General features: G+C 33.0%; 1 protein-coding gene across 2 annotated transcripts in view; it reads left to right on the forward strand.

Moving 5' to 3' along the window:
* The window catches only part of Asap (ArfGAP domain of ASAP), a 139,714-nt gene that overhangs the window by 25,659 nt on the left and 86,261 nt on the right, over positions 1 to 27,794 (forward strand). For both annotated transcript variants that reach the window (XM_088277181.1, XM_088277188.1), the window contains exon 2: positions 9,215 to 9,287. In XM_088277181.1, the coding sequence (XP_088133307.1) occupies positions 9,215 to 9,287 (73 nt within the window). The remainder of the gene's footprint in view (positions 1 to 9,214; positions 9,288 to 27,794) is intronic.

The following is a 27,794-nucleotide window of genomic DNA, read 5'->3' on the forward strand; positions in this document are numbered from 1 at the left end:
ACAACAATGGCTGTAAATTAGAATACAATCACCCGCATTCCGATATGATAGACAGTATCCTTAGTCCGCATATGATGCGATGCACTAACACTAGCCGGCCAAGACGTGCGGAGCATAGATTAGCCACCTAACTGCCAGCATCCACACCTCGCGTGGCAAATCACCATCTCAACTGATAGTAAACGCTAGATCTTACCCCTATAATCAACTTTCACGTAATTCTCAACACTCTCCAGTGTGCTTTTCACCGTTTAAATTTCAATTTGTCTCAAAATGCACTTTCAATAAGTTATACTTTGTATTTATCTCATTTCTTTGTATGCATACATATATATACACCTCAAGTAATTTCTCCAATAATCATCTTCAGTGTCGATGTTATCTCTGCAGCACGTATTTTATTGATTAACAAAGCCGTCACACCTTAAAATCTTTTTATCCTTCGTCTCTAGTCAATTACTTGTAACATGACCAATATCGTGATCACCATGACCGCTCTTGACAATTTTCCAAGTGATTTTTTTTATTACAAAAATATTCTAATATACTAAGGCCAATGTTTCAATAAAACGGCTAAAAATACATCTTCTGGGTACATATTCACAGTCCAGCTATAACGATGGAATGGTTATCTGCGGTAACACCATTTTTTACAAATGAATTTTCCTATTATCACTGGACAACGTCCATCATAGTAAAATAATGAATTTTTAACGTAAATCCGGGTGCAATGAATTTACTTAACCTAACCATCAAGACTATAATTGCTATTGACAATTCTCTAAGGCATTTTTTTTACAAAAATGTATTTTATAAGCATATACTAATTTCAATGTTTCCTTAAACGAATAAAAAACACACCTTCTGAGTAGATAGATACTCGCAGCTCTCTGTCATGACGGAATGGTAATCTGCGACAACATCGTTTTATTCATGGATTATGTGATTTAACACTGAACACCGTCCGTCATAGAAAATTTAATTTTTAATTTTAGTTTTACTTCGTAAATACCATTATTTCTTAAAATCTATTGTGACATGTGTTTCGCTGCATTCCACATAATTTTCAAACACCGTATAATTATTCCTTCAAAAGAAATAGTGGTATTTACCTAGTATAACTTATATTAAAAATTTAAAAAAATTTACAGCTGATTAGCAGCTTGAAGCTGTCGGGTTCAACTGCCTCAAGCTGCCATTGTCGGGCACTCTGAATTTTCAATATAAAATATATTCAATGCATAGATTTTACCAGAATGTGAACGTTCTTCCATAACAAAATTATGCGTATTTCACGCTTTGATTGTCGATCATGACTTTAAAGTGTTCATGCTGGATTGAATTGAATTTAATTTATTTTATTATTATTCAATTAAAATCATTACAAACTAACATTTAAGGCGTATACATTAAAAACATAAATTAATAAGTAAGCAAGAAGACTCTTGTTAAAGATGTAGAAGAATCTCGCTTCGGAATATTCCTTCAGACACATGTAACAGATTAATATCCAGTGTGATATTGTTCAACATAGCTATGGATATCCCTTTTAGCATCGACTAAATTTACTGCCTGCAGCCGAAGACCAGAAGAGACTACTCGTACAGGCGTGCGTACAGGAGAAAAGCGAGACAGCACACTCCGCCTCCGCTCCGCCGGCAAGGTCGTTCGGTCCGTAAACACGTCTTGGGGCCATCCACGTTTATTATTGTTAAAGGGAATCGCGCGCATTCCTTTCACGTGTCCACGTTTTATTTTTAATTACTTATTTATTCCCGAGACCCGATCCCGTGCTGAAATATTTACGAGAATCGTGGAACTGAATGTTTGTTTATGTTGCTTCAAGTTGAATGAAGTAAATAAACTTCTAATGATAAATATTCTGCTGCTTTAGTTTAGTTTAGGTACCAGACCAGGGAAATATTGAATAAATGTTTTAGTGAAAAAATCGCTTATATTTATTTATTTGACCCGCTCTGAGAATCAAACCCGGGACCTCCAGAACGGTAGCCGTGCGTGCTGACCATTACACTACGGAGGCGGATATTACCCTGGTCTGGTACCTGAAGCGGACGGCTGATCACCTTTCCTTCATGTGTAAACGATCAAGATAACACTGCGTTTATATGACGCAGTGCCCTATGCACCATTGGAGTGCGGATGAGGGTTTTCTCTCTCTCTCTCTTGGTTTAGTTTTACTTAATGGTAATATATCAGACGAATGTTAGGCAGAACGATGAATAATAGATGTTTGAATGGTGATATAAGGAAAACATACGGTGTTTGAAAATGATGCGGAATGCATCGAAATACGTATCACAGTAGATTTTAAGAAATAGTGGTATTTACTAAGTAAAAAATTAATTAAAAAAAAATAGTTTATGAGAGTGGAATTTGTATCTATAATGTGATTTGCAAATTCCGAAAATTAATTACTTACAAGACCGCTACGATGTTGTTTAATTCTACTAATCTTTAAATTTCTCGCGGTTTGGCCTACTATCGCATTGATTTATCTTAACGTTGAGAACACGATGCCGCTTAGAATTGTTCTATCCAATAAAATATCCTTTTCCTCATTTTCCCTTGCTGAGATACCGTCGCGTGTCTCGTTTGAGGGGTTGTTTGTGGCTGTTGACCCAATTCTGCCGTATTCCGTACTGCAGTGTGCAATGTGCAGTGTGCAGAGTGCAGTCCATTATTCGGCCGCGTACCGCACATCTTCACTGCAGCCTTAGGTACGATGCATATTCCTCCATTTAGCTTTGTTTTGCTGCACTCGACACATTTCAGCGGTAGCGGTTCTCTGGCTTTCAGGTTTCCCTTTGAGTGAAATGTAATTCAAATTTGATACTATTCACAATTTGTTCTGGCATATCGCTCACTCCTTTCAACAACATCATAAATCAAAAAACTTGATTTTTCAGGAGATCGTTTTTAATATTGAAAAATGTAATGAAATGTATTAAAAATAAATATCAAGCTACTTATTGAACTTTTTACTGTGCAACAGATCTTTTTAGGTAAAACCTGATTTTTTTCTCCATTTGAAAAATATTTAGTATATTTATAAAAAAATAATTAAACAAATGAAAAAACAACACTTTCTGCCCTGTAGCGGGTAAATATTAAGTTAAAAATATGCCACTTTTACTGGGATGTAGTACTTTTTCTGGGGATTCCGAAAACACGCAAAACTGAAAATTGACTATTTTTGATATATGACGTTTTTGAAAGGGGTGAGCGATATGTTTATTCCTGCTTTGATTTTCATGTGAAATCATGCAGGAAGTTTTGATTAATTTTGATACACAATTACATAAATTATATTAAGAGTTAAATTTCATAAAGTAACAACGCAACCTTCTGGTTTTATTATAAATAAAAAAAAACCTTTTTTCATCACTTGAGTTTATTTTATTATGACGACTTATTCTATTCATATTCAGTTCTATATATAAATTTATATTTAGACCTGATGATGGAAGCATAACTTCCGAAACTAGTCGTCATAATAAAATAAACTCAAGTGGTAAAAAACAAATGTTTTTCTTTTACGATCTTATCATGTCTTACCACAAAGTGAATGCCGAAACAATAAATAAGATTTTGATAATCGTAATAAAATATAATACATAATAAAAATAATTTACCTTTATATTTATTTCATATTACCCTGGACTGGTATCTGAAGCGCTGGACTTTTAAACAATTAACTATCAACTAAACATTGAATCAATTTGATGTGGTGCCCTATGCACCATTGGTTGCGGATCAACCAAGGGTCATTAATTCAAGGGTCGGTACTAGTAGTAGTGAAATACATTGTGTGAAATAGACTGCAAAAATTGTAAAATAGTAAAGTTATAGGCTTTGCGGGTTTTTTCCTTTGATTAAAAACAAGTTTTTTTTCTATTTTGTTTGTGTATTATGTAAAAAAGATGAAAATAACAAAAAAATATGTGTTAATTAGAATTTGGAGCGCACTAATATGACACGTTACCCTCCCTACACCATATATAATAAACCACCACCGGACCAGCGTCTGTCTAATGACCTATGCACCATTCGAGTGCGGGTAGGGATTTTGGCAAATAATTCTAAATACACCAAACAACACCCTCCTGTCAACCCTTGTCTCGCTGTCAGATTCTGAATGGCTGTCAAGGAAATGAGAACCGGAACAGGAAACGGTGAAGCCTATTCAATCCCATCCAGACGGAAATCGCATTCAAGAAATGAATTGAGACGCTCAGTATTGAAGGGCCGTAGACGTTCCTGTTTATTTGAAAAAAAAATATTAATATATATTTTTCTTTAATTAGCTAAAACTACACTAATATAAACTATTATTTACACTTAATTAACACCATACATATGTATATATTTACATCTTTTTACAGATAGAAAAATATTTATTTTTAATATTTTCAATATTATTTATTTTTAAAGCATTTACTTTGTGGTTAGTCATATTTTTATTTTTCACAAAATTGTTGATAATATTAGTATACAATCACTCACCGGTGAGTGGTTATATACTAATATTATTAACATTTTTGTAAAAAAAATATATTTTAAAATTCTTTCAGACTCTTTTCATTCTTCATACATTCAAGCATCTCATCATACATTTTCAAACCCTTATACATTTAACAATTTTGTGACTCGGTTTCTTTCAACAATGGCAGTCTTATTCTATCCTTATTTCTAGTAATATGTTCATGAAAATTTTTGTTTAACACTATTTTACCCTTAAAATGTTTATAAAAAATTCATTGTTCAAAGTCTGCGAAAGTGAAAACAATCGCTTACTTAAAAAAAATCCTGCTCTAAAATGAAGATCTATGTCACTTAATTATATGTATATAAAAGTTATTTTTTTATTAATATTTTTAGACTCGTTAAATTTAAATGCAAAACCACAATATTAACGTGTATAACCATATTTTTTATTCTGTCATACAACTATTCTCCACACATGCGTCTGCGGGATTGCACTCCAACGGCGTTCACTCTGCTTTCATCTCTAAAAACTTAACAAGATAACCCCCTTGCACCGCATAAAAATAATGATCCCCAGTTATATATATATGTGTATATATATATATATATATATATATATATATATATATATATATATATATATATATATATATATATATATATATATATGTGTTATTTTTTTAATGTATAATATGTCTACAACCTTTTGAGTGTGTCCAAATACTTGTTCACAAAATCTGGATTATCTCCAATTACAGGAGTTATTTTCATATTATTTTTTGACATCTCATCAAAGATGAAGAAGAATATGAAAGTCTGGGCATTTACGGGGCTGACAACCGTCATAGGCTGGTTTAAGTGATCACTTTACACACGTGTAACATTTACCAATTCTACCCATTATTTATAAGATTGTATAAGTATCACATAATTCATAATATTATGAGTGTGGATGTTTCATATCACCATCGTAAAATTTATTCCACGTTACTGAGAACAACTGGAAATGTCATTACTGCTTACGCTATTGCGTAACACGCTGTGTTCCGTGCATGTTATTATCATTAATATTGTTTCTATCATGAACTCGTGCGAATGTCACAAGCTGGAATTATAAATACAATTCCGATTCACTCTCTGTTGAGCAGTGTTTCCCAAACTTGTTTGTACCATGCCCCACTTTAACTAATCAAAAATCTACACCCCCCTATCAATTTTTTTTAGAACCAAACAAATTCATAAAAAAGTGCTTCAAATAAAAGATACACATACTTATATACAATTTTTACTTAATTTTCATAAAGAAATTATGTTACATTACAGCCCGAAACAAAATTAATGCGTTCCTTGGGCTTGATAAACCGAAATGCAAATAACCTTCTGAATACTGATGAATATTTTCCATATACGTACTATTCATTTTGCACGGAGTTAGGAACTATAATTAAAGAAAGTTTATAAACTTTACAAAATGTAAACGAACGAACAAGTCGACATAATCTCAAAATCGGGTTTACGTTGGCCTAGTATTGCCATCTATCACTAAAAATAATATAAGAGTACGAATAAAACAAATACAAATTAAATGTGCTGCTATCAAGTTTTTCAACAACAATGTAGCAAATATTAACGATTTGCGTATTGCCCCCCAAGACATTCAAATTGCCCCACATTGGGAAACACTGCTGTAGATTCTAACTTGTCACCTTTGCAGCCAACGATATGTAAAATTAAACTGATAATTGACGACTGCCTCATTCTGTAATCCGATCATATAAAAAAACGCACACTATTTATTCGAAGATACCTTAGAAATGATGGGACTCTCGGAGTATTATTCCTTCCACTTAGCTTCGGAATGCCTTACTTTCCTTCTATTTGGGTCCACGGAATGTCTGTCTTTCCTTCCGGCTGTCTGCGTCTGTCCCTTTCATTTACGGTATCGTCTAACTACAGGAGAGACGCGGAAATCACTCATCGCTCGAAACGTTTCCATATTAAATTACCCATTTAATTCCGAGACAGCAAAAGGGAATGAAAGATTGACTGGCATGATGTTGCGGACCTTTAATCTTCGGGGTCTTTGTTCTTTTGCTCGGTCATAAATCAAGTATAACGACGCGTTCCTATTGGACATTTGATCTAGTATTCGAGTAGTTTTCAATACAATAGCACCCTCTCTTAGTCGTCAGCCGTAAACAGTCACAAACCCTTAGTTCGGTATAAGTCTTTTAAACTTTTATTGCTGCGTTCAGAAAATTACAAACCACGTTCACGTGCATTCGTGATGATTGCAGTTTTCCGAACGATTCGCATGCAGCAAATAAGAGTGGGCCATCAACATTTGGAATTTAAATAGCCATTAAAAAAATATTAAAAAAAACTTATAGATTATTATTTTTTGTTGATATTTTTTTCAAAATATTTTATATTTTATTAAAAATATTGAACCTTAAGAATGAAACACATCCTTCAAATGACTGCCAGGGCTGACCTTACAGTACTCCATTCGATCAACCCAATTACATTTTCGATTGTTTAGACTTCAACTTCATGAATGGGAACTTCGATTTCGTATTTCAGGGCCTGAATCATCTCTAGATGGTTAGCGTAACGCTTATCCTTAACGGCTTCCCACATTATTCGATTTTCAACAATGATGCGCAAAACATCGATTGTCAGGTGGACTGCCTGGCACGTGGCCCCATCCCGTTTTTTTATTGAATTTTTTTTTTTACAAAATACATATTTAAATAACAAAATAGTTGGTAAATATACAAAATATTGAAAATATAATGTTTCTACCTCTCTAATAAAGTAGATACTTGTGTTTAGAGAGGGAGTTCGTTTTACATTTTTTTTATAAACAAAGCAAATTATAACAAATTAAATTAAAAGAATAAAAAAAATCCTCGGTATGGAGTTAAGGTTGGGGTGAGTCTTATATGTTTTTTAAATTTAGTTTTAAAGGTTTGATATTTTTTTTTTATAGATTTTAAGTTTTCCGGAAGCTTATTAAAGTTTTTTTACCCACGTAAGTATAATGATTTAACGCTGCTGTTGTTTTACATCTGTGCAATATTAAATTATCAGGAAATCTAGAGTTACGTGAATTTTGTTGTTTTTTTCTTTAAAGGTTTGTAAGATAGAGGCTTGATTAAAAATTTCTTCAATTGTTGGTACATTAAGTTCTTCAAATAGTAATTTTGAAGGGTAAGTTCGTGAAAACCGAATATCGTCCAGGGCTCTTTTTTGAATGATTATTCGATTTTCGAAAACGGTGCAGAAAAGATCGATTGTTGAGTTGGCTGCCTAGCAAGCCCCGTCCTCTTGAAACCAAATGTCGCCCATAGTTCTCTTTCGGAACGCTACTCTCAAATAGCTCTAAATACTCGCTTTTGGTACATTCTTGTCTCGTTACGTACCAAAAAAAGATCTGTGGTACAGAAACCGCAAAAGTTTCTATTCCCAGAGAGGATGTTTGGGAGTTTTAAAGTTTGACTGGTCTCTCTGTTGCGGTAGGTATCGGCTGTTGTAGCTATTTGCGGTTTGCGAGAGGCGGCTCTATTCAGCCTCAATATAAACGTTCTCAGAACTCGCTACGTCACTCGAAATATCTCGTATTCCTCTATCAAGATATTTTTCGAACAAAATTCATCGTAATGCCCCACTAAAAAAGTATTATCAAAACGAGTTGTGATTCACAACATTTTGAGTGTGTCCAATGTTCATAAATCTGGATTATCTCCAATTATAGGAGTTATTTTTCATATTATTTTTTGACATCCCATCAAAGTTGAAGAAGAACATGTTGGAAGAACAAATTCTTGGAAGTTCTATATACATGAACCAATTAAGAAACCTTGTTGTTAAATCAATAGAACTTCACTAGAGACATCTATTGGTGAGATGAAAATAAGTTTTTTTAATTGAGCAGAAACTCTTATATTAGTATCGATTTGAGTAGTGTTTTTGTCAATAATGGGTAGAATTGGTGAATGTTACACGTGTGTAAAGTGATCACTTAAACCAGCCTATGATGGTCGGGGTTAAAATAAATATAAGTGATTTTTTCACTGTCATATTTATTCAATATTACCATGGACTGGCACCTGAAGCGGAGGGCTGATCACCTTTCCTTCATGTGTAAACGATCAAGATAACACTGCGTTTGTATGACGCAGTGCCCTATGCACCATTGGGGTGCGGATAAGGGTTTTATTATTATTATTTATGATGGTCGTCAGCCTTGTTAATGCCCAGACTTCCATATTCTTCTTCATCTTTGATGAGATGTCAAAAAATAATATAAAATAACTCCTGTAATTGGAGATAATCCAGATTTTGTGAACAAGTATTTGGACACACTCAAAATGTTGATAATAATTATACATGAATGTCACCATAGTAGGTATTGATGCATCCTAAAGGTCGAATAATGTCAACATTAATTATTTGTAGCTAGCTGTATGTATTTATGGCGGCGTCAAATAAAAATAAAAGTTCAGGGATAACGACTCTCGCCCATAATATACGCCGACATTTACGTCATAATAATTGTCGGGTTATAAAATGTATCGTTATCGCGTAAAATAATACTATGATATGAGGGGTGGAGGGCGTATTTCGTGATATCCCATTTCATGTTATTCGGTTAAAAAAAACACACATGTAATGGAACATGTATTAATGAAATTATATTTTTCAGACGTTGGACTTCGATCGAGATGGGCTGATGAAGATGAAGAAAGCTATCAAATCTATCCACAATTCTGGCAATTGTAAGTCAAATGATTTGTATTAATTTAATCTCTTAATGTTATCCCCCGAATGCTAGGAACTTTTAAATTTTAAATGTTTAAAAATTCAAATACGCGTTTTTTTCATATATCCAGTGACAGGTATAACTTGATTTTTCGAAAAAAAAAATTTATCTGAATGGCAGCGCCATCTGTTGAACGTAATTGCAACACACGTAATACTTACGATTCATCGAGGCAGACCTTATACAGAGCATACAGAGCATACATTAAAAATGTATGCTTTCTCGTTTTCTTATTTTCCATTTAACCGGATTGAGGCACAGCAACGTGTACAGCTATTTTGTTTTACACGTTGCTGTAGCTTGTGGCTGTAAGTTTTTATTTTATTTATTTTTTAAAAGGAATAACCCGCAAAGCCTCGACTTTTAGAGGCTTGTCTGCAGGTAGGATTGATTGATATGATTATTAAAAATACATCACAAATACCCAGACCAATTAAATTCAATGTTAAATCATGTTTTTAATCGAATCTGAGGGCGTCAATAGTAATTATCCGAGATATATAGTATTCATTGTATCATTGTTCATAAAAACGGATTTGTTAAAAAACATACAATATTCTCTTCCGGTATGTAAACAGGTGTCTTTTTTCATTATCCATTAGTAGAGTACGTATTCTTAATTGCACTGAGATTTTCCCAAAAGTACTGCAGTGTCCTTGGATGGAATGTATCGCGTGACAGAAATATATCCATTCATACAAGTATCTGTAATACAACCGGTACTAGGTTATTTTTCCTGCAGTATAAACAGGAAGTTCCCGTATTGCAGATATGCAATAAAGCCTTTGGGGCTACCACTGAGTACATCGTACATCATATTCCAATCCTCTGTCGATATTGTTTATTTCGACCGGCAGTTGAAATATTTTGTGCAATGACAAAATTTAATTTTTAATTTAAGTTTTACTTAGTAAATACCACTATCCCTTAAAATCTACTGTGACACGTATGTCGATGCATTCCGCATCATTTTCAAACACCGTATGTGAAGCTAATTCTAAATTTTTTGAGTTGGGTCATTGGGACGTTGAAAGTTGAAGCTGTAGGTGTAGGAGCTGTTTCTTATTTTTATTTATTTATTTAATTTTTATTTTTATTTTTATTCTTATCAGTGGGAGCATAGACGAAAGGGGGGAAGCTTTAGCCATTGTCATATTTTTAATTAAAAATGGATAGATTTTAACCACAAAGTGACTGCCGAATCAATTAACGAAATTAGACAAAATTAAAATTTATTGGCTATATTCAGACCAGGCAACAAACAACGCATATAGTTCGTTGGCTAGAGTGTCAAAAAAGCCCAACATTTCGGAGAAAATTGATCAATTCATGATTTCTAGCTATCGGAGTTTAAATTTTGATCTCGATTACATTTTTTAATATACCGTAAAACGGGGCTACTTGAACTTTGATGTGTTACTTGAGCCCAGTACAACAAATATTTAGATCGTGGTATCGATCTAAGTATCGTGACGGTAAGTGTCACCTGTCAGGTAAACAATGAATCATGTCGATACGTTCCTTATTGTAGACCAAATACAGATTTTTTTTTGTACTGGGCTCAATAACACATCAAAGTTCAAGTAGCCCCGTTCAACGGTAAACATAGTGAAATATTTGTGTTTATATTATTTACAAAAATACTTAATTAGACAGGCGCCGTGGCGTAGTTGGGTAGACGCTAGACTGCGAATAAAATTTAAAAGAATTTTATGTTTTTTAACAATTTTTTTTCACTTTGTAGTCACTATTAAAAAAATATTTTCTGCTTTCATAATGTTGACAGAAAACATATTCGTAACTTATAGATGAAAGAAAATATTATTGACTTATTTTTATGATCATCGATTAGTTTGTTTTATGCAACAGCTCATTTGTCTTTAATTTATAAAAACCTTTTTACACTAAACTTTAAGTGTCCATTTTTAATAAAAATAAAATTATCTATAGAAATTTTAATGAGGTATATTGTGAAACATAATACAAAACTTTTGTTTTAATAGTATTTCAAAATGGATACTTTGAAATAAATGCATTAATCGGGTCACCAAAAGAGTTTATGAAAGTGCTTCTTTCATCAAATGATTACGGAATACTTTATACAATATTTTAAATCCTCGCCATTAATTATGATTCAATCGTGGCTTCTGTTTAATGAAGCAAAAGAAAAAAGTAAATATGTAGAATTATTAATTGATTCGGCAGTCACTTTGTGGTAGAATTCCATTTTTTATTTAATTATACGGAGTTTGAAAGTGATGCCGAATGCATCAAAACACGTGTCACAATCGATGTTAAGAATCAGTGGTATTTACTTAATAAAACTTGAAATAAAAATACCTAGATTTATTGTGTATTTTCATAAACATACATACACATTTCACAATAGTAAAATCTCCTTATGGGGATAACAGACAAAGACATTTTTGAGAGAGTCTCAATTGTTTTTTTTTCTTCTTTAATACGCTCGCATCTATTAAGATATACTTGATTCGTAGATAATAAAAAATATATTTTTATTTCCTTGTTCACCTTCATTCTTAAGCGAGCGTGCAGTCTGCAGAATTGTATTATATTGATAATTTTGCGTTTGATGATGCACATTCCTATTCGCTTATCCACCTTCTATAGCCGTGTAAGTTACCCATAATACCCATTATTCGTAGTCTTAGGAATTTCCAATACAAAACATCCTCGTTCGTTACACGCGTCTGTCTTTTTATGTATAAATTCTTATTGTCACTTCTCTTCTGTTGCATTATTTTACTGTCACTTGCAGATGATTATGAAGTAACAATGTTTTACAGATAATAATAAGTCAACCACGTAAAGTAATGCGTACCTACACCAATAAAATTCAGATACGTTTTTATTGTCTATGAATAGTGCCCGTTTCCTTATGCTCACTAGAGGGGAAATAATTTTCCTCCCCCAGTCCAGGGGAATGGGTTAGTCTAGACAGGGCGGTCTGCCCGTTGATTCGTTTGTAGGAAACGTTATAATGAACAGGCCTCACTGTCCACATAGTCTAAACGGTCGGCAAAATTGTAATGACATTTCCTTTATTTTCCCTACAGATCGCCGATATAAATAGTCTGAATAAATATAACGATAGAGTACGTATATATTGATGGATATTATATAGATAACATACATAGTAATAATAGGGCACTCAATTAGAAATAGCACCTTTCTTAGCAACATCTTCGAAGGAAGAATCTTGGGAAAACGAACAAGAGGCCGCCCAAGAACTTCATACTTCCAGGATTTGAAGCGGCTCATGGACGTCTCCTCCTATTCGCAGCTCAAGAGGATGGCGACTGACAGAGACAAGTGGCTGACACTACAAGGCGCTGCCTTTAGAAGATGATGATGATGATACATAGTAAAAAATATAACTATATACCACGTATATCAATGTATGCAAAACCTGCTTAGGTACACAATATACACAGTAGTTACATGTTTGTATTTTCAAATTTTTGTTCAATTTAATTTCACAAAAATGGTACGTATAATCTGGATTTTCCTGATATCTGTAATATAATATATAAGACCAATAAATTTTACATATTAATGTACGGGTGATTTTCAGTCTCATGTTTATTTAATATCACCCTTTACTGGTACCATAAACGCAAGGCTCATCTCCTAACCTTTGTGCAATCAACAATCGAAATAACACTGCTTCAATACGGTGTAGTGCCCTATGCACCATTGGGTGTGGTGGAGAAGAATGGATATTCGTAATATGAAGAAGTAGAATATTAAATATTCATACAAATTTTGACAATGTCTGCACGATAGAGTTTGACCGTGAGACTCTCGATTAACATTTTTTAGGCGTCTACTCAAATGTTTTATTTCAAATAACAAAATTAAAATGGCGTTCCTCGAGGCCCGCCCGAAGTTGTTGTTCTTACACGAGACAGCTATAAACCCTTTCAATAAAGACCGCAGGTGGAACAATTGAGTTAAATATTTATAACACAACGTACCAGCCACCTGTTGCAGCCCGTGCTAGCTCGGGGTGATTCCAAAAACCAAGGGCTGGTATGCCCCAACGGTATCCGAATATTTTACAAAATATCACGGGTAGGACAGCGACCTTTTGGGATCCATCGGCTGCGCCATTTGTCAACGTAAATACTTAATTAACGTACAAATATAATAGACCGTCTAGTTTAATATTCACTCTTAGGGTTGTTTAAACAAGCCTTTGTACTTAGTTCTTAGTTTACTTAGCAGAATTATGTCGAATACTCCCTTACAGAATTGAGGCAATTACTAATTTGTTACTCCCTTATTTCTTTCACAATGATCACTTGATAAATTCAACATGTTGTCGTCCGGAGTGGACGAATTCGCTGCGCAATGCTCAATAAAAGCAACATTTAGGAGTTTTTCCCCGTTTTTTTTTAATCACATTTTCATATGGTGTACGGAGCGCGTGGAAGTTTTTGGTATCGCAAGGGAAGGGTAATTATCTATAACCTAACTATGAGTATTTTAATATTTTAGAATTAGTACAAAAACCCTGATGATGACTAGGTTCTTGTTGAAACCGTTTGGAAAAAGTGTACCAATAAAAAGTTGTTAAAACAAAGTTGTTTTATTTTATAAAGTTTATAAAATGTGCCACAAAGTATCTGCGAAAAACATTCAAGAAATAAATTTATTTACATTACAGACCTACTCTGGGGTCAATTGCTACACATGGCTATCAATGATAGATGGTGCAGGAATTATACTTCGCATTTTTCATTATTTTATCTATTTTATGCATTTTTTGCGTAATCAATATATGAAATATTGTACCAAATTAGAGTTTAAATTCATTATAGCTTAACTTTATCTCTAAAACAAATGTCTGATAGTTAATTACCTTTGTAATAGCAGTATGCAGTGGCGTGCACAGAGTTTTTAATCTGGGTAGGCAGTAGGGTTGGTTAAAGGATAAGGCGTAGTAGGCATTGGCCATGTTTCTATATTTTACGCCAGTAATCTGTTCTGCCTATATAGAATGCACGCCTCTTGCAGTATGGTATATATGTATTTCTTTCTTGTTTCTTTGTAGATTAACCACTATTATTATTGATAATAAAAAGCTTCTAGGATATATTTTTTCATTGCAAATTGTGTTTTTTCTCTCATTGTTTCGTGTTTTTGTTGAAGGACATGATGTAAAAAAGAATTTCTAGGTAAGATGTCACCGTATATATCTACTAAACGATCTATTTAAAAACAAAATGTTACTACTTATGTACAAAATAGTATACATGTGATTATATCCGCCTTCTTAGTATAGTGATCAGCGCTTTTGACCGTATTTGAGGTCCTGGGTTTTTTAAAGATTCTTTATTCGTAGACAAATTCTTATGAAGTTAACATCAGTACGGAGTGGTTTTTCATTAATTTTTAACTAAATATGTTCTCTTAATATTACCCTGCATTATGCATATGATGCAACGCTCTATCCAGCATCGAGCGTAGATAAGGGACAAAGGAATACTGTATAAGGAGATCGATAGCTTGTGGGTAGGTATATTGCAGCTTACACGTTATATGGGCTTTTCCAGTCGTACTTCAGGCGTATTCAACCGGCTTCTCATTTGATCAGACTAGAATGTATTAAGGGGCGATAACCCGCACCCACACCTTCTATACAAAGGACTGGCATCACTTCTGGCAATACTGCCAGCCGGAAAATAGTCGGGTAGTGCTTGCGACTGCCCCCTTCTCTTCTCCTCAGCTCCTGGCAATCTTCCCATTCAATTTTTTGTTGCTCTGTAATCATACTTAGCCATTCCTTAAATATGAGATATAAAACTGTCTGTCGCGAGATAAATGTTCTTTTCATACACTTATGGCTTGAGTGTATACAAAATAAAAGTGAAAATGATGCGTTACACTTATACTCGTAATTCAACTATTCATAACATGGAATACCATTCAAATTGTACATACCAAAATCCTACTTGAATTGTATTTAAATAAGATTGTACCAAGGATGCACAGAAACCAATATTATTATCATGTTTTAACTACTAAGACCGACGTTTATACAAAACCCTACGAAACCATACCAAAATAAATTTAGATACTTTTAAATGAAAACATTTCATGTTATACATTATTTCATACGATTTTTATTTAATATGGCTTAAATCGGAAAACGAACCCTCGAAAATAAATGTTCAAACGGAGATAGGGCTGTAGTGAATATGTGTATTTCTTTTCTTGTTCATTTTCTTTGTGCATGCTTTTTTACAACAAAAAAAAAACGGAAATACATAATTGGGTATGTTTTGTATGATAAGTACATATTCCGTCTAAGAAATACTGTATGAAAAATAAATGTAATAAATAAAGAGATGGTTTGTAATCTCTCCTGTACGAGTATGTATATCAAAATCTATAAAATGCTACCACAACTTATACTCACATCCCACTGAAACCTGTGATTGGTAACCATGTAACAACCTCTTTGTATATGTATCAATCATCGATAATTTAAATGGGAGAAAGCTCACGAATGGGGATTTTTATCTAAGAATATCATTCTTCACCACACCTGCGCGTGCCAACGAAACAATCATTACATAAAAATAATGATATGAAGTGATATTCATACAACCTTTTCTATATAATTTCTTAATTCTACTATTTACATGCTAGATCAAATTTAATTACATTAAAATTATGTGATACTTCCTTCTACACCCTTAAAATATTTTCGTCTATTGTCAATAATATTAATATATCAATTGGTAACACAGTAAAACCCGCAAACACCACCCCTATTTACGCTGTTTCGCTATAATGCTGTTTTAATAGCGCGGGTCAGTGATTCACCGAGGAGCCGAAAAATACAATCTTGTACTCGGGAATTTCCTAATATTTATTCGATCGCGTGTACGGCGTGTCGATCGGTTGTGTGTGAGAGGTGGGTGCATGCCCAAAAAGTGCATTAGTTTTTATAAACAAAAACGTGATAATTGAACACCGTGTACAAAAGACATTCGTGCAGGGAAATTTCTACTGTTTGTTTTATTTTGTTGTACCATTATCATTTATATATCTATAAGGAAAATAGATCCGCTTAGCGCTGGTTCGTTTAGTGTGACTTTTTGCTGGCTGGGGTAGTTGCAGCAATTTCCTTTAAACTACGGAAGAAAATTGTAATATTTACGTTTTTTCATTTATTTTGTGTAATTATGTAGGATTTCTCCGAAACCAGAAATTATTCTTAATTTGTAAGACCACTGCTGGAATATATAGTGTTATAACTGGAGAAATATTTGTGTTTATATTATTTACAAAAATACTTCAATTTCATACTATGTATTTCTATGAGCCTAAGCGGCTCATTATTTTAAAAAGGTATCAAATTGTGGTAGAGTGGGTTCAAACCTCGAAACTCTGACTCGAGAAGACCGCAACCCGGCAAAAATTTTAGTTAAAATTTTCGTTATATATTCTTAAAAACGTATTTTTAATGTTTTCTGACGTTAAAACAAATATTATGCCACCAGTGACTTTTCAACAGCATCCAGGTTTGTACTTTGTATCAGGTTATCGGTTGATCGTTGAGTGACGTGCAAGAATGATTAGCTGCCCTTTGATGTGAATATAATTGGCTGTCTCGTCGGCAGAACTGCCCCCACATGCCGCGGATTGGGGTTGAACCTTCCATATAATATTACATTCTTTTGTAGTCATTTTTTCTCGTCGTTCTTTTCAATCTATGTTTCAGTGGGTTTCTATGCTCTCGATGTCAAAGCGTTTTCTCTTGTCCCTAGAGTATCGGCTCAAATAAATGCGAATTCTTTGATGCGTGAATTTATTTAGCAATAAATCACGAATTTCGGGAATTGTGATTTTTTCTCGAGAGCGGTTCTTTTGTCAAAGAATCCGATTTAACTTTTAGTCAATTATTACGATATATGTAACGGGAAAGTATATTTGTCAAATTTCAATTTTATCCTTTATTTTTAAATGAATTGTGTATGTGTTATATGTTTGTATTGTTCCGTGAATTTCAACCGTTTAAATCACCATAACTTTCAATCAAACCCCCATCCGCACCATATGGTGCATAGGGTACATCGACGCAATGTTATATTCACAGCTCAAGCTTTTAGCAAAAAGCTACGGCAGATTAGAATTCTCTTATATATATTTTTTTAAATGTTGCTGTAATGCTATTGATAAAAAAAACTAAAAAAAAATATTATTTATTGATTCGGCATTAACTTTGTGGAATGAATGACATGTTCATTAAAAAAATAATAAACATTTAATAGATTTATATTATCCACTGACACTTCGTGATGGAATTGCATTTTTAATTTATTATTAGATTAAAACCAATATTTTTAGCTGCTGATGATGTCGGTAACGACGACGTCGGTAAGACCAGTCTGATGATGTCGGTAACGACGAAACCCGGTCGCTGGTCAAATAAAAAAGTGGAAAAGCTAAAAATATTGGTTTTAATCTAATAATAAATTAATAATAAACATTTGTATAAAACCACTTAATTTCATTACACACGACTAGTTTCAAAAACTACAGCTGTCTTCATCTACAGGTGAATAGTTTTACTACAAGTGTTTATTTTTTTTATCAAACAAAAATAGTAACAAAAAAATTAAGTTAGGCTACAAGACTACTTATTTAAATAACCTGAATTATCGCCAACACATTTCCATGGCTGCAAGCTTTGCAGTTTGTTTATTTAAGCTTTATTTATTGCTAGCAAGATTTTCCCGGAAATAGTAACAGTTTACAATGGCATCTCTATTTCCTTTGCAACCAGTTTGTCTTGGTGCCTTGGTTACACGAAGATGAATGTCAAGTAATTACACTTCCTTTTGTACTCGTTTGTATATCTTCTTCCATTTTAGAACTAAGATATGTGTAACGGATAACCGGTAACTCGTGCACGTGTTTCGGATCGTGTATAAGTAAGTAATAAAGATCATTAGAGATTCCTTTGCCTCGTAAAATGGATAACTCTCTTTCATTTCCTGGTAACCTGTAAATTATAAATAATAATTTACGACTACAATTTATATTAACATATCCATATTTTAGATACAGAAATATTATATGGGTACTAAATATTCTTTATGTTCAAATATCTGTACGGCTAATTGTAAATAACATGTGAAAATTTTGAATTGCATACATTTATTTCGTAATATTACTCAGACGATAAGAAAGACCTATACTTTTATGTAAATATTTATTTTATTTTATATATTTATTAGTATTTTAAATACATACTTCAAAGTAGTCATGTCAGTAGTGAGAATAATCGGGGTGTATGTATATATGGAGATGCATGAATGTGAAAGAGGCGAAGATTGTTTGGAAAAAAAAAATCTTGGTGTGGCCTACTCTTTTCTCTGTCTACCCCTGCGGAGAAGCAGCGTGGTATTAATTAGTAGTTGGTATATTTACGCAAAATCCGAATCGCTCGGCAAGATAGTATTTATATTCTCAATATTATTAATATTTAAAGCATTTACTTTGTGGTAAGCCATTTTTACTTTTATATATTTTTTTATAAAAATGTTAGTAATGTAAATCTTAGTATATACCCATTCGCCGAGATTTTTTGTCTACCGGTTTCGAGATGTACCCGTCTCTTCGTCAGGACAATCACTACGACTGCATGCAAATAATACTATGCGTCACTACCGTGTAGTATTTATCTTCAGATGGTATCTGTCTTCAAATGTATGCGTATTATCTGGATGTTTACGAAACTGACGGGGAAATAAATGGGGAATGATTTATTCCCGAGCGGGTGCAAGGGATGGATCGCTGCTCCGCACAGTACGGATGGGCTGGGGGGGGGAGGCGCTGGTGGGGAGGGGCGAGGCCGCCAGGAGCTGCCTTTGTGAGGAAAATCAATAGGACTGTGAATTCAGCCAACTGCGTGTGTATCCTGCTGCTATCGGCGTTAGTCCTTGCTACTTTCTCCTGTCAAATTTCTGGATATCATTACTTCACCCTACGGAGATATTTTTATACGCCTCATCCAGTAAATATTGAATTTAAAATGTGTAAGTACCGAAACAACTAAGAAAGGGAATTTTCTTTCTTCTTATATTTCGGTAACACCATCTCTCACATTTTGAATACAAATTTATTTTATACTTTTGATGATAAAAATATTACCATTTAATCAGATACAATAACTTCTTCTTCCTTGCTCCATTTCAATTCATCGTCTTTGTTGACTGTTAGGGTCAGCTCTCTTCGTCCTCGGGTTGTAGGTCCTTCTATTATATACAACGTCACCTAGGTCATGCCTTCGAATCATGTTATCTTTCTGTAGCATCCATGAATTTTTTGTCTTTTCTCTAGATGTCTACCGAGTAAGATCAATAGCGATCGCCTGGTTTACAATATGTTGAGGTTCTCTACGTTTTATTTGCCCATACCATCTCAATTGCCTTTCCTCTACCTTACTATTGATATCAGTTACACCCAGGCTTCCATGAATGCTTGAACTCTTTATTTTATATCTAAGGGCACACTCCAGCTGACCATCTAAGCATTCGCATTTCAGCAGTTTCTAGGTGCCTAGAGTAGGTGTTATACATCGTACAGCATTCGGAACCATAGAGGAGTACGATAATCCGATACAATAACTGAGATATGAAAATATTCATTCAGTAAATATCAGATACTTGGTATTTATTGATATTTTGTATATTAAAAGCATTGTTAACTTTGTGGTACAGTAATATAACACTCTCCTTATCATGCGTCGTTCATTTTATGTATTTTAAAGTGGTATTACTCAAAGTGAACGATGAATTATAAGGAGAGTGTTGTGTTTGTTGACTTTATAAATATGATTTATCATCGTATTTTTGTACTTTACGGATTTTGAATATAAATAAGGAGTATCTATTAATAGATTTACATTATCCACTGACACTTCGTGATGGAATTGCATTTTTAATATATTATTAGATTAAAACCAATATTTTTAGCTTTTCCACTTTTTTTTATTTGACCAGCGACCGGGTTTCGTCGTTACCGATACCAGTCTGATGATGTCGGTAACGACGAAACCCGGTCGCTGGTCAAATAAAAAAAAAGTGGAAAAGCTAAAAATATTGGTTTTAATCTAATAATGTGAGTATCTATTAGGCCGTGGTCACGATATGATCGCCGTGCGTCAAGCAGGAAGCGACAGAGCGATACCGCAACTTTTTGGTTTACGCTGAGTACTTAAAGACACTTGTAACACGTAGTAACGGACATCGTGGCCACCGTTCTTGTCCATCGTAATAATGATAAAAAAGATTTTACACAATTTAGATGGCGACATTTTGGTAGATTTCTACCTCGCCACTTGCTATTAATATCCGAGGTATTTAATGTAAACATCATGAGCGGCGTCGGTTTGTTTCTCTACCGCTTGTTGCTTAACATTTGAATCGTGACCGAGGCTTAAGAAATATTACTTACTTACTTATAACCCTTATCCGCACCCAATGGTGCATAGGGCACTGCATTGAATTGACGCAGTGTTATCTTGATCATTACTTACATGAAGGCAAGGTGATCACTCTTGCGCTTCAGGAACCAGTCCAGGGTAATATTAAATAAATATTACAGTGTAAAATCGCTAAGATTTATTTTCACCCCTCCTGGGAATCGAACCCGGGACCTCCAGCACGGTAGCTAAACACGCTGACCATTACACCACGGAGTCGGACAAGAAATATAATTGGCTATTATCTATTAGTTTAAAAAAATAAACACTTGTAATATACCACTTATGAAATTTTATCACAATTATTCCACAAAGTTAATACTGAATCAATCAACAATATTTTGTATAAGCACGAAAAATTAAAAAAAAAATCAAACAGAATGTTAATTAAGTTAGTATATAAGTTGGATTTGTATCGGTTTACTTATAATGACACTTACTTATATTTGTCCGCCTCCGTAGTGTAATGGTCAGCATGCTCGCCTACCGTTCTGGAGGTCCCGTGTTCGATTCCCAGGGGGGTTTAATAAATATAAGTGATTTTTTCGCTCTAATATTTATTCAATATTACACTGGACTGGTACCTGAAGTGGAGGGCTGATCACCTTTCCTTCATGTGTAATCGATCGAGATAACACTGCGTTTATGTGAAGCAGTGCCCTATGCACCATTGGGGTGCGGTAAGGGATTTATTATTGTATTATTATTACTTATAATACAATTGATTATTTTATACATTTTTTACCTCTCACCACAGATGAAGATCTATATGAATGTCTGGGCATTTACAGGGCTTACGACCGTCATAGTCTTGTAAAGTGTTCACTTATCAGTTATATAGTGAACCAAGCCTATACGGTTGTAAGTCCTGTAAATGTTTAGACTTCCATATTCTTTTTCATCTGTGTTGAGATATCTCTCACCACAGATGAAGATCTATATGAATGTCTGGGCATTTACAGGGCTTACGACCGTCATAGACTTGTAAAGTGTTCACTTATCAGTTATATAGTGAACCAAGCCTATGACGGTTGTAAGTCCTGTAAATGTTTAGACTTCCATATTCTTTTTCATCTGTGTTGAGATACCTCTCACCACAGATGAAAATCTATATGAATGTCTGGGCATTTACAGGGCTTACGACCGTCATAGACTTGTAAAGTGTTCACTTATCAGTTATCTAGCGAACCAAGCCTATGACGGTTGTAAGTCCTGTAAATGCCTAGACTTCCATATTCTTTTTCATCTGTGTAAGATACAAAAAATGTGAAAATAACTCTCAAGCAGAGATAATCCAGATTTGTGAACAAATATTTGGACACACTCACAATGTTGCTATGATTATTTTATTATTATAATCATTATAACGAGCGATATTCGATATGGTGAATAAAAGTACATTAATTATTCGAGAAATAACGGAGCGGAATTCAAAATTAATGATGTAACATTAAAAAAATAAAAAAATAAATATTGTGTGTGTGATGGAGTATAATGTAAAGGTTTTATATTTAATAGTACCTATCCACTTGGTGCTCGTCCTATAAATCATTGTCCAAAACGTTGCAGGTGATTTATGATAACTTTTACTTGATGTAATCTAATCCAAGGTTATATGCAGAGTAGAAGTGGCTATCACTGTGAGGTAAATAGACCGATACAATGCACATGCTTACGTACCTACCCACGTAATGAGCCTTTTGAGATTGGTCTTTATAGTACAGGGTGGCACAAAAATAAGCATCCATTTTTGTTTTTGAATAACTTTTTTACTAAATAAAGTGAAAAAGATGATATCCGTCAATATTGTCGTATTGATACATATATTTGTCCCCGTTTTATCAATCTGTTTGTATACTGCAGCTGTCTAGTTCACAAATATCAAATATGATTGACGTACGACGCCATTTGCAAACATCTTCCGATAGGTTCGTTATTTTGTGGCATTCTGTATAATATTATTAATCTCTAATAACATTAGCTGGTGGGCGATTACAATGGATAGATACAAGTGTACGCTATTATACATGTGTAGATAACTTTAACTTCACTTCTGGATGTTTATTTGTAAAGACTTTGGCATTTTGAAACTGGTTGTGGATCCGAATTGTCAGGTAGTTAGTGTTACCAATAAAATTAATTCATGAATATTACTTTGTTTTTTACTCAACAGAAGTAAAGTTGAACCTGTCTACACTACGTAGTTATAACGTTATCTTCCCTCTGGAATCGACGCCCTGGTATTTAGACGGTGTAAATGTTAATTGGTTATAAAGGATATTTTTTTCTTTCTTTTTACATAGTAAATCATAAACAATATATATTTTCTTTATGACTTACTATGTACTATTGACAATAACTATCAGACAAATTTATATATACATAAGTATATACAAATAAATAAAATTGTCTGTAATTTTCAAAGCACGATTTTGTTTTGCTAGTACGATTTTTTTATCCACATACATATATTATCATTAAATATTGTAGTTGATCCCTAGCAAGGATTTATTTAGGTTATATTTAGACAAGCTTTTAAATAGACACCTACCTACATAATATTTTTAAGCTATTCCTCAATATAAATCAGACAAAATGTTTTAGCCCATTTTAGCCATTTCTCTTTAAATTTTCGCCAGTTATGTTCCATATTTATTCATGAATTGCTGATCTATAGAGAGTAATAATTTAGTATGACGACCTTTCAACATGCACTTTGGGCACGCTCGTTTGGGATAGGTCTTGTAAAGTAAATAGACCGGGAACGTGGGAACAGATGGTCACCGCTTACCTTCACACGTGGGGTTTATTATGCAACAAATGAGGGAACATCGTCCTACTTTCCCATTACGTATACCATCCATCTTTCTCCATACTACATATGTATGAATATTTTCCCCACCTTACCTATATTTTGCTGACTAGGAATAAAGCATTTTTACCATATTATAGTCTTAACGACTTGCTGTTTGACCCTTATAGGAAATAGTGACTTGAGGGGAGAAACTGATGTGTTAATTATTATAATTAATCTAGTTAGCACAATGTTTAAAAAATATTATTGAATTTATGTTTGAAGCAATAATTTTGTGGTTTTAAGTTTTTATGCAATAAAAATAAAATAACATTAAGTATATTAAATATTATTATACAGACCTGAATGATGGAAGTTTAACTTCTGAAACATGTAGTCTTTAATAAAACTCAAGTGGTTTAAAACAAGTGTTTTCTTTAATATTGTAAAATTTATACTATTTATATTAAAAAACATTTAAAAATACTAAATAATACTTGAATCTACTGATTTTGAAGATTTCCACTTCTTTTATAAGAAAATTATAATCTTCACTAATTTCAAATGAAATTCTCTTCGAGTAAAAAACTTCCCATTAGCCATATTACGTTTTTTTTGTTTTAAATAATATTTTTATAATTTTCATAAGTAGTTACGTACATACTTCAAATGAAAATTTGAGTCATGATTTTGTATTTTAAAGATGTGATCGTATAAGATCATTAACATTTTTTTGTTATTATTGTTTAAAGTATTATTTTCGATTTATGATCCATTTAAAAGTAAAGAAATCTTTGATGTGGCGTTTTATTTGTAGAACTCCATAATTAATAATTTAAATATTAAAATGAAACTCCGATTTTTAGGGTCTATTAAGTTGTATATTTTATTTTCAAAAAACATAAACATAATTATAAAATTCATGACAATTGTTTCGCCTTGTTATCCTTCGCATCGAATTTTATTTTGTATTTTTATGTTTTAAAAAAAAAACCTAGTAGACCCTTAAAATCGATATTTGATTTTAATATTTAAAATACAATTTCTTTGTATATTACACCAATACTCAATTTTTACAACTTTAAGTTTACATTAGTATTCGAACGGGAGTAGTGGATAAGAATATTGTGTATATATATCGCTCACTCCTTTCAACAGCGTCATATATCAAATATCGTTTTGAAAGTTTTAATATGTAATAAAATGTATTAAAAATAAATATCAAGCCACTTATTAAACTTTTTACAATGCAACAGATCTTTTTAGGTAAAACCTGAATGTTTTTTTTCTCCATTTGAAAAATATTTAGTATATTTAAAAAATAATTAAACAGTACCTTTTCTTCAAAATGCAAAAATAACACTTTCTGCCCTGTAGCGGGTAAATATTAAGTTAAAAATATGCCGCTTTTGCTGGGATATAGTACATTTTCTGGACACTCCGAAAACATGCACAACTGAAAATCGACGATTTTTGATATATGACGTTGTTGAAAGGAGTGAGCGATATGTTACCTAAATCTTCCCCGAACATCCCCAAAGCATTTTCATTGTTACCCCAGATTGCGCCACTCCGACATTACATCGCTGCGAAGGGATATCTATCATTTTTTCAATTAATCTGTCACTCTCCGTGAAAGGTTCTATTCGTTATGTACGAGTAGAATGTCTGGAAGCAGCCAGCTGAAAATGCTTCATGAACGGGGTAGTATTGTTCTATTCTTCTTTGGACTTTCTAGCGCCTTTGTCATTAGATACGTAGGTACTTTGCTTCAGAAACTGACTGCAAATGATCGGCTGTAATATTTATTTGATATAGCGCCAGTGAAAGGATACTGAGAGAATTTCAGACAATATCAGTTTGATTTTATTACATACTTACATTCACACACAAAATAACCTATTTTCACAACATTTTGAGGGCTGTAAATACCCTGTGTAATGGTCAGCACGCTCGGCTACCGTACTGAAGGTCCCGGGTTTGATACCCAGTGGATGTAAATAAATATAATTGATTTTTTCACTCTAATGATAACACTGTGTATGTAAATGATGCAGTGCCCTATTCACCATCGGGTGCCGATAAGGGTTTAAAAAGAAGAAGAAGAAATACCCAGACTTATAAGTATACCATATTCTTTTTCATCTATGTTGAGATGTCAAAAATGTAAAATAACTCCTGTAAAATAAGTGGGGAAGCTCAGATTTTTGAACCAAGTATTAGGGCACACTCTATATATTGTGAATAAAATAATAATTTGTTAATATTATTATTTTATTTGCAATATTTTAATACACAGATCGCGCCACTAAAATACAGTAATTTTAAAAACCTTGAAATTTTTTTTTTATGTATGCTATCCAATTTCTAGGTTTACAATACTGAAAAAATGGGGGTTTCAAGAAAGGGCAACGTTCGATAGTCATTAAGTATTTATGTATCTATCGCATTATTCATGAAGTCGTCCATTTTTGACGGTCGGACGCCTATTTCAATATTTATTTTACCGGCCATCGCTTCTGCAAACGTGAAACGTAAACAAATTTACTACTTTGTTGGTACTAACTCACTTCGAAGGGTGTCGTGCTTGTTTAACCTCCAATCGCAATCGGTCTTGTGTCAAATATTCATTTAATTGATCAAATTAGGGGTCCACTATATCGCTCACTCCTTTCAACAACGTCACATATAAAAAAAACTAGATTTTTCAGGAGTTCGTTTTTAAAGTTTATAAATATAATAAAATGTATTAAAAATAAATATCAAGCCACTAATTGAACTTTTTACTGTGCAACAGATCTTTTTAGGTAAAACCTGAATGTTTTTTCTCCATATGAATTTTTAAATATTTTAAATATTTAGTATGTAAAAAAATTAAACAATACCTTTTCTTCAAAATACAAAAACAACACTTTCTGCCCTGTAGCGGGTAAATATTAAGTTAAAAATATGCCGCTTTTGTTGGGATATAGTACATTTTCTGGGCATTCCGAAAACATGCACAACTGAAAATTGACGATTTTTGATATATGATTTTTGATAGATTTTTGATATATACGTTGTTGAAAGGAGTGAGCGATATGTGCGCATTTCAATAAGGGGTAATATTGCCTAACACACCCCTATTTGCTGATTTAAAAAAAAGTATTGACGCATGCAAAGTAAAGATTTTTTTTATTTTATTTGATCCTACAGGGCATTTATTTTTCAGGATTACAATTTGAGTATCCCGATTCTTAAATGATTTATGAAAATATGAAAATCACTTAATAATAGTATGTGTTTTAATATACTACATATATTTTTTAGACGGAATCGAATATATTGTTTGTAGTAAATTTATATATAATGGTGGATGAAAATGAATGTGAATACCCAATGACAGTCAGTTAAGGCTGAGATATCGAACGCTCAAATTATAACGCGTTCGGCCGCGCTAGGGGCTAAACGTCTCTCCGCGATCATATTTGTTAGAATGTTTATTATAATTTTACTTTATTAGAATATACATCAAAAAAATATTTTTATGTGTTTTATTAAACTCCTTACCTTTCAATAACTCTTTTCTTTTCAAAACCATATATTTACATATTTCGAAGAAAAAAACTTTTTCATTATGAAAACAGTGTTTTTAGAAGAAAAAAAAGTGATTTTACACGGATTTAAATAAAATTAAGCTGCGATTTATCGTGTATTAGGCCTTTATATTAAGTATTGAAACTGTATAGGTTTTAAGATTATATCCAGTATATAATTATATCTAGGTATTTTTTCCGGATATTTTTTTTTTTTCATTCGAAATCACATCAAAAGTTTTAAACAAATGAATAATTTGAATGTTAAAGATTCGTTATCTTTAGATTCGTAATATTTTTTAAATTTTTTCATAAAGGATTTTTTTTGTTAATACGTAAAAACTAGTAATTATGTGACAGTGTTTTTTGCAAATTAAACCATGCGAGCAAAGGAGGAGTAATGCGGAGATCACCACACAAATTCTGGAGCTAAGGGTGGTATCCGATAATCCTTGGGAGGGTACAACAACGGAACCGGAAGAACGAGAATGTAGAGCAGGAGTGAAGTAAATCCTCAAACTACTATATCAACTAGGCACCACAGGATCGAGAAACTTAGCACTTAATAGT

This window comes from Brachycentrus maculatus, unplaced genomic scaffold (assembly GCF_059751285.1).
Source record: "Brachycentrus maculatus isolate JH-2025_06_01 unplaced genomic scaffold, ASM5975128v1 h1tg000004l, whole genome shotgun sequence".
NCBI classification, from domain to species: domain Eukaryota; kingdom Metazoa; phylum Arthropoda; class Insecta; order Trichoptera; family Brachycentridae; genus Brachycentrus; species Brachycentrus maculatus.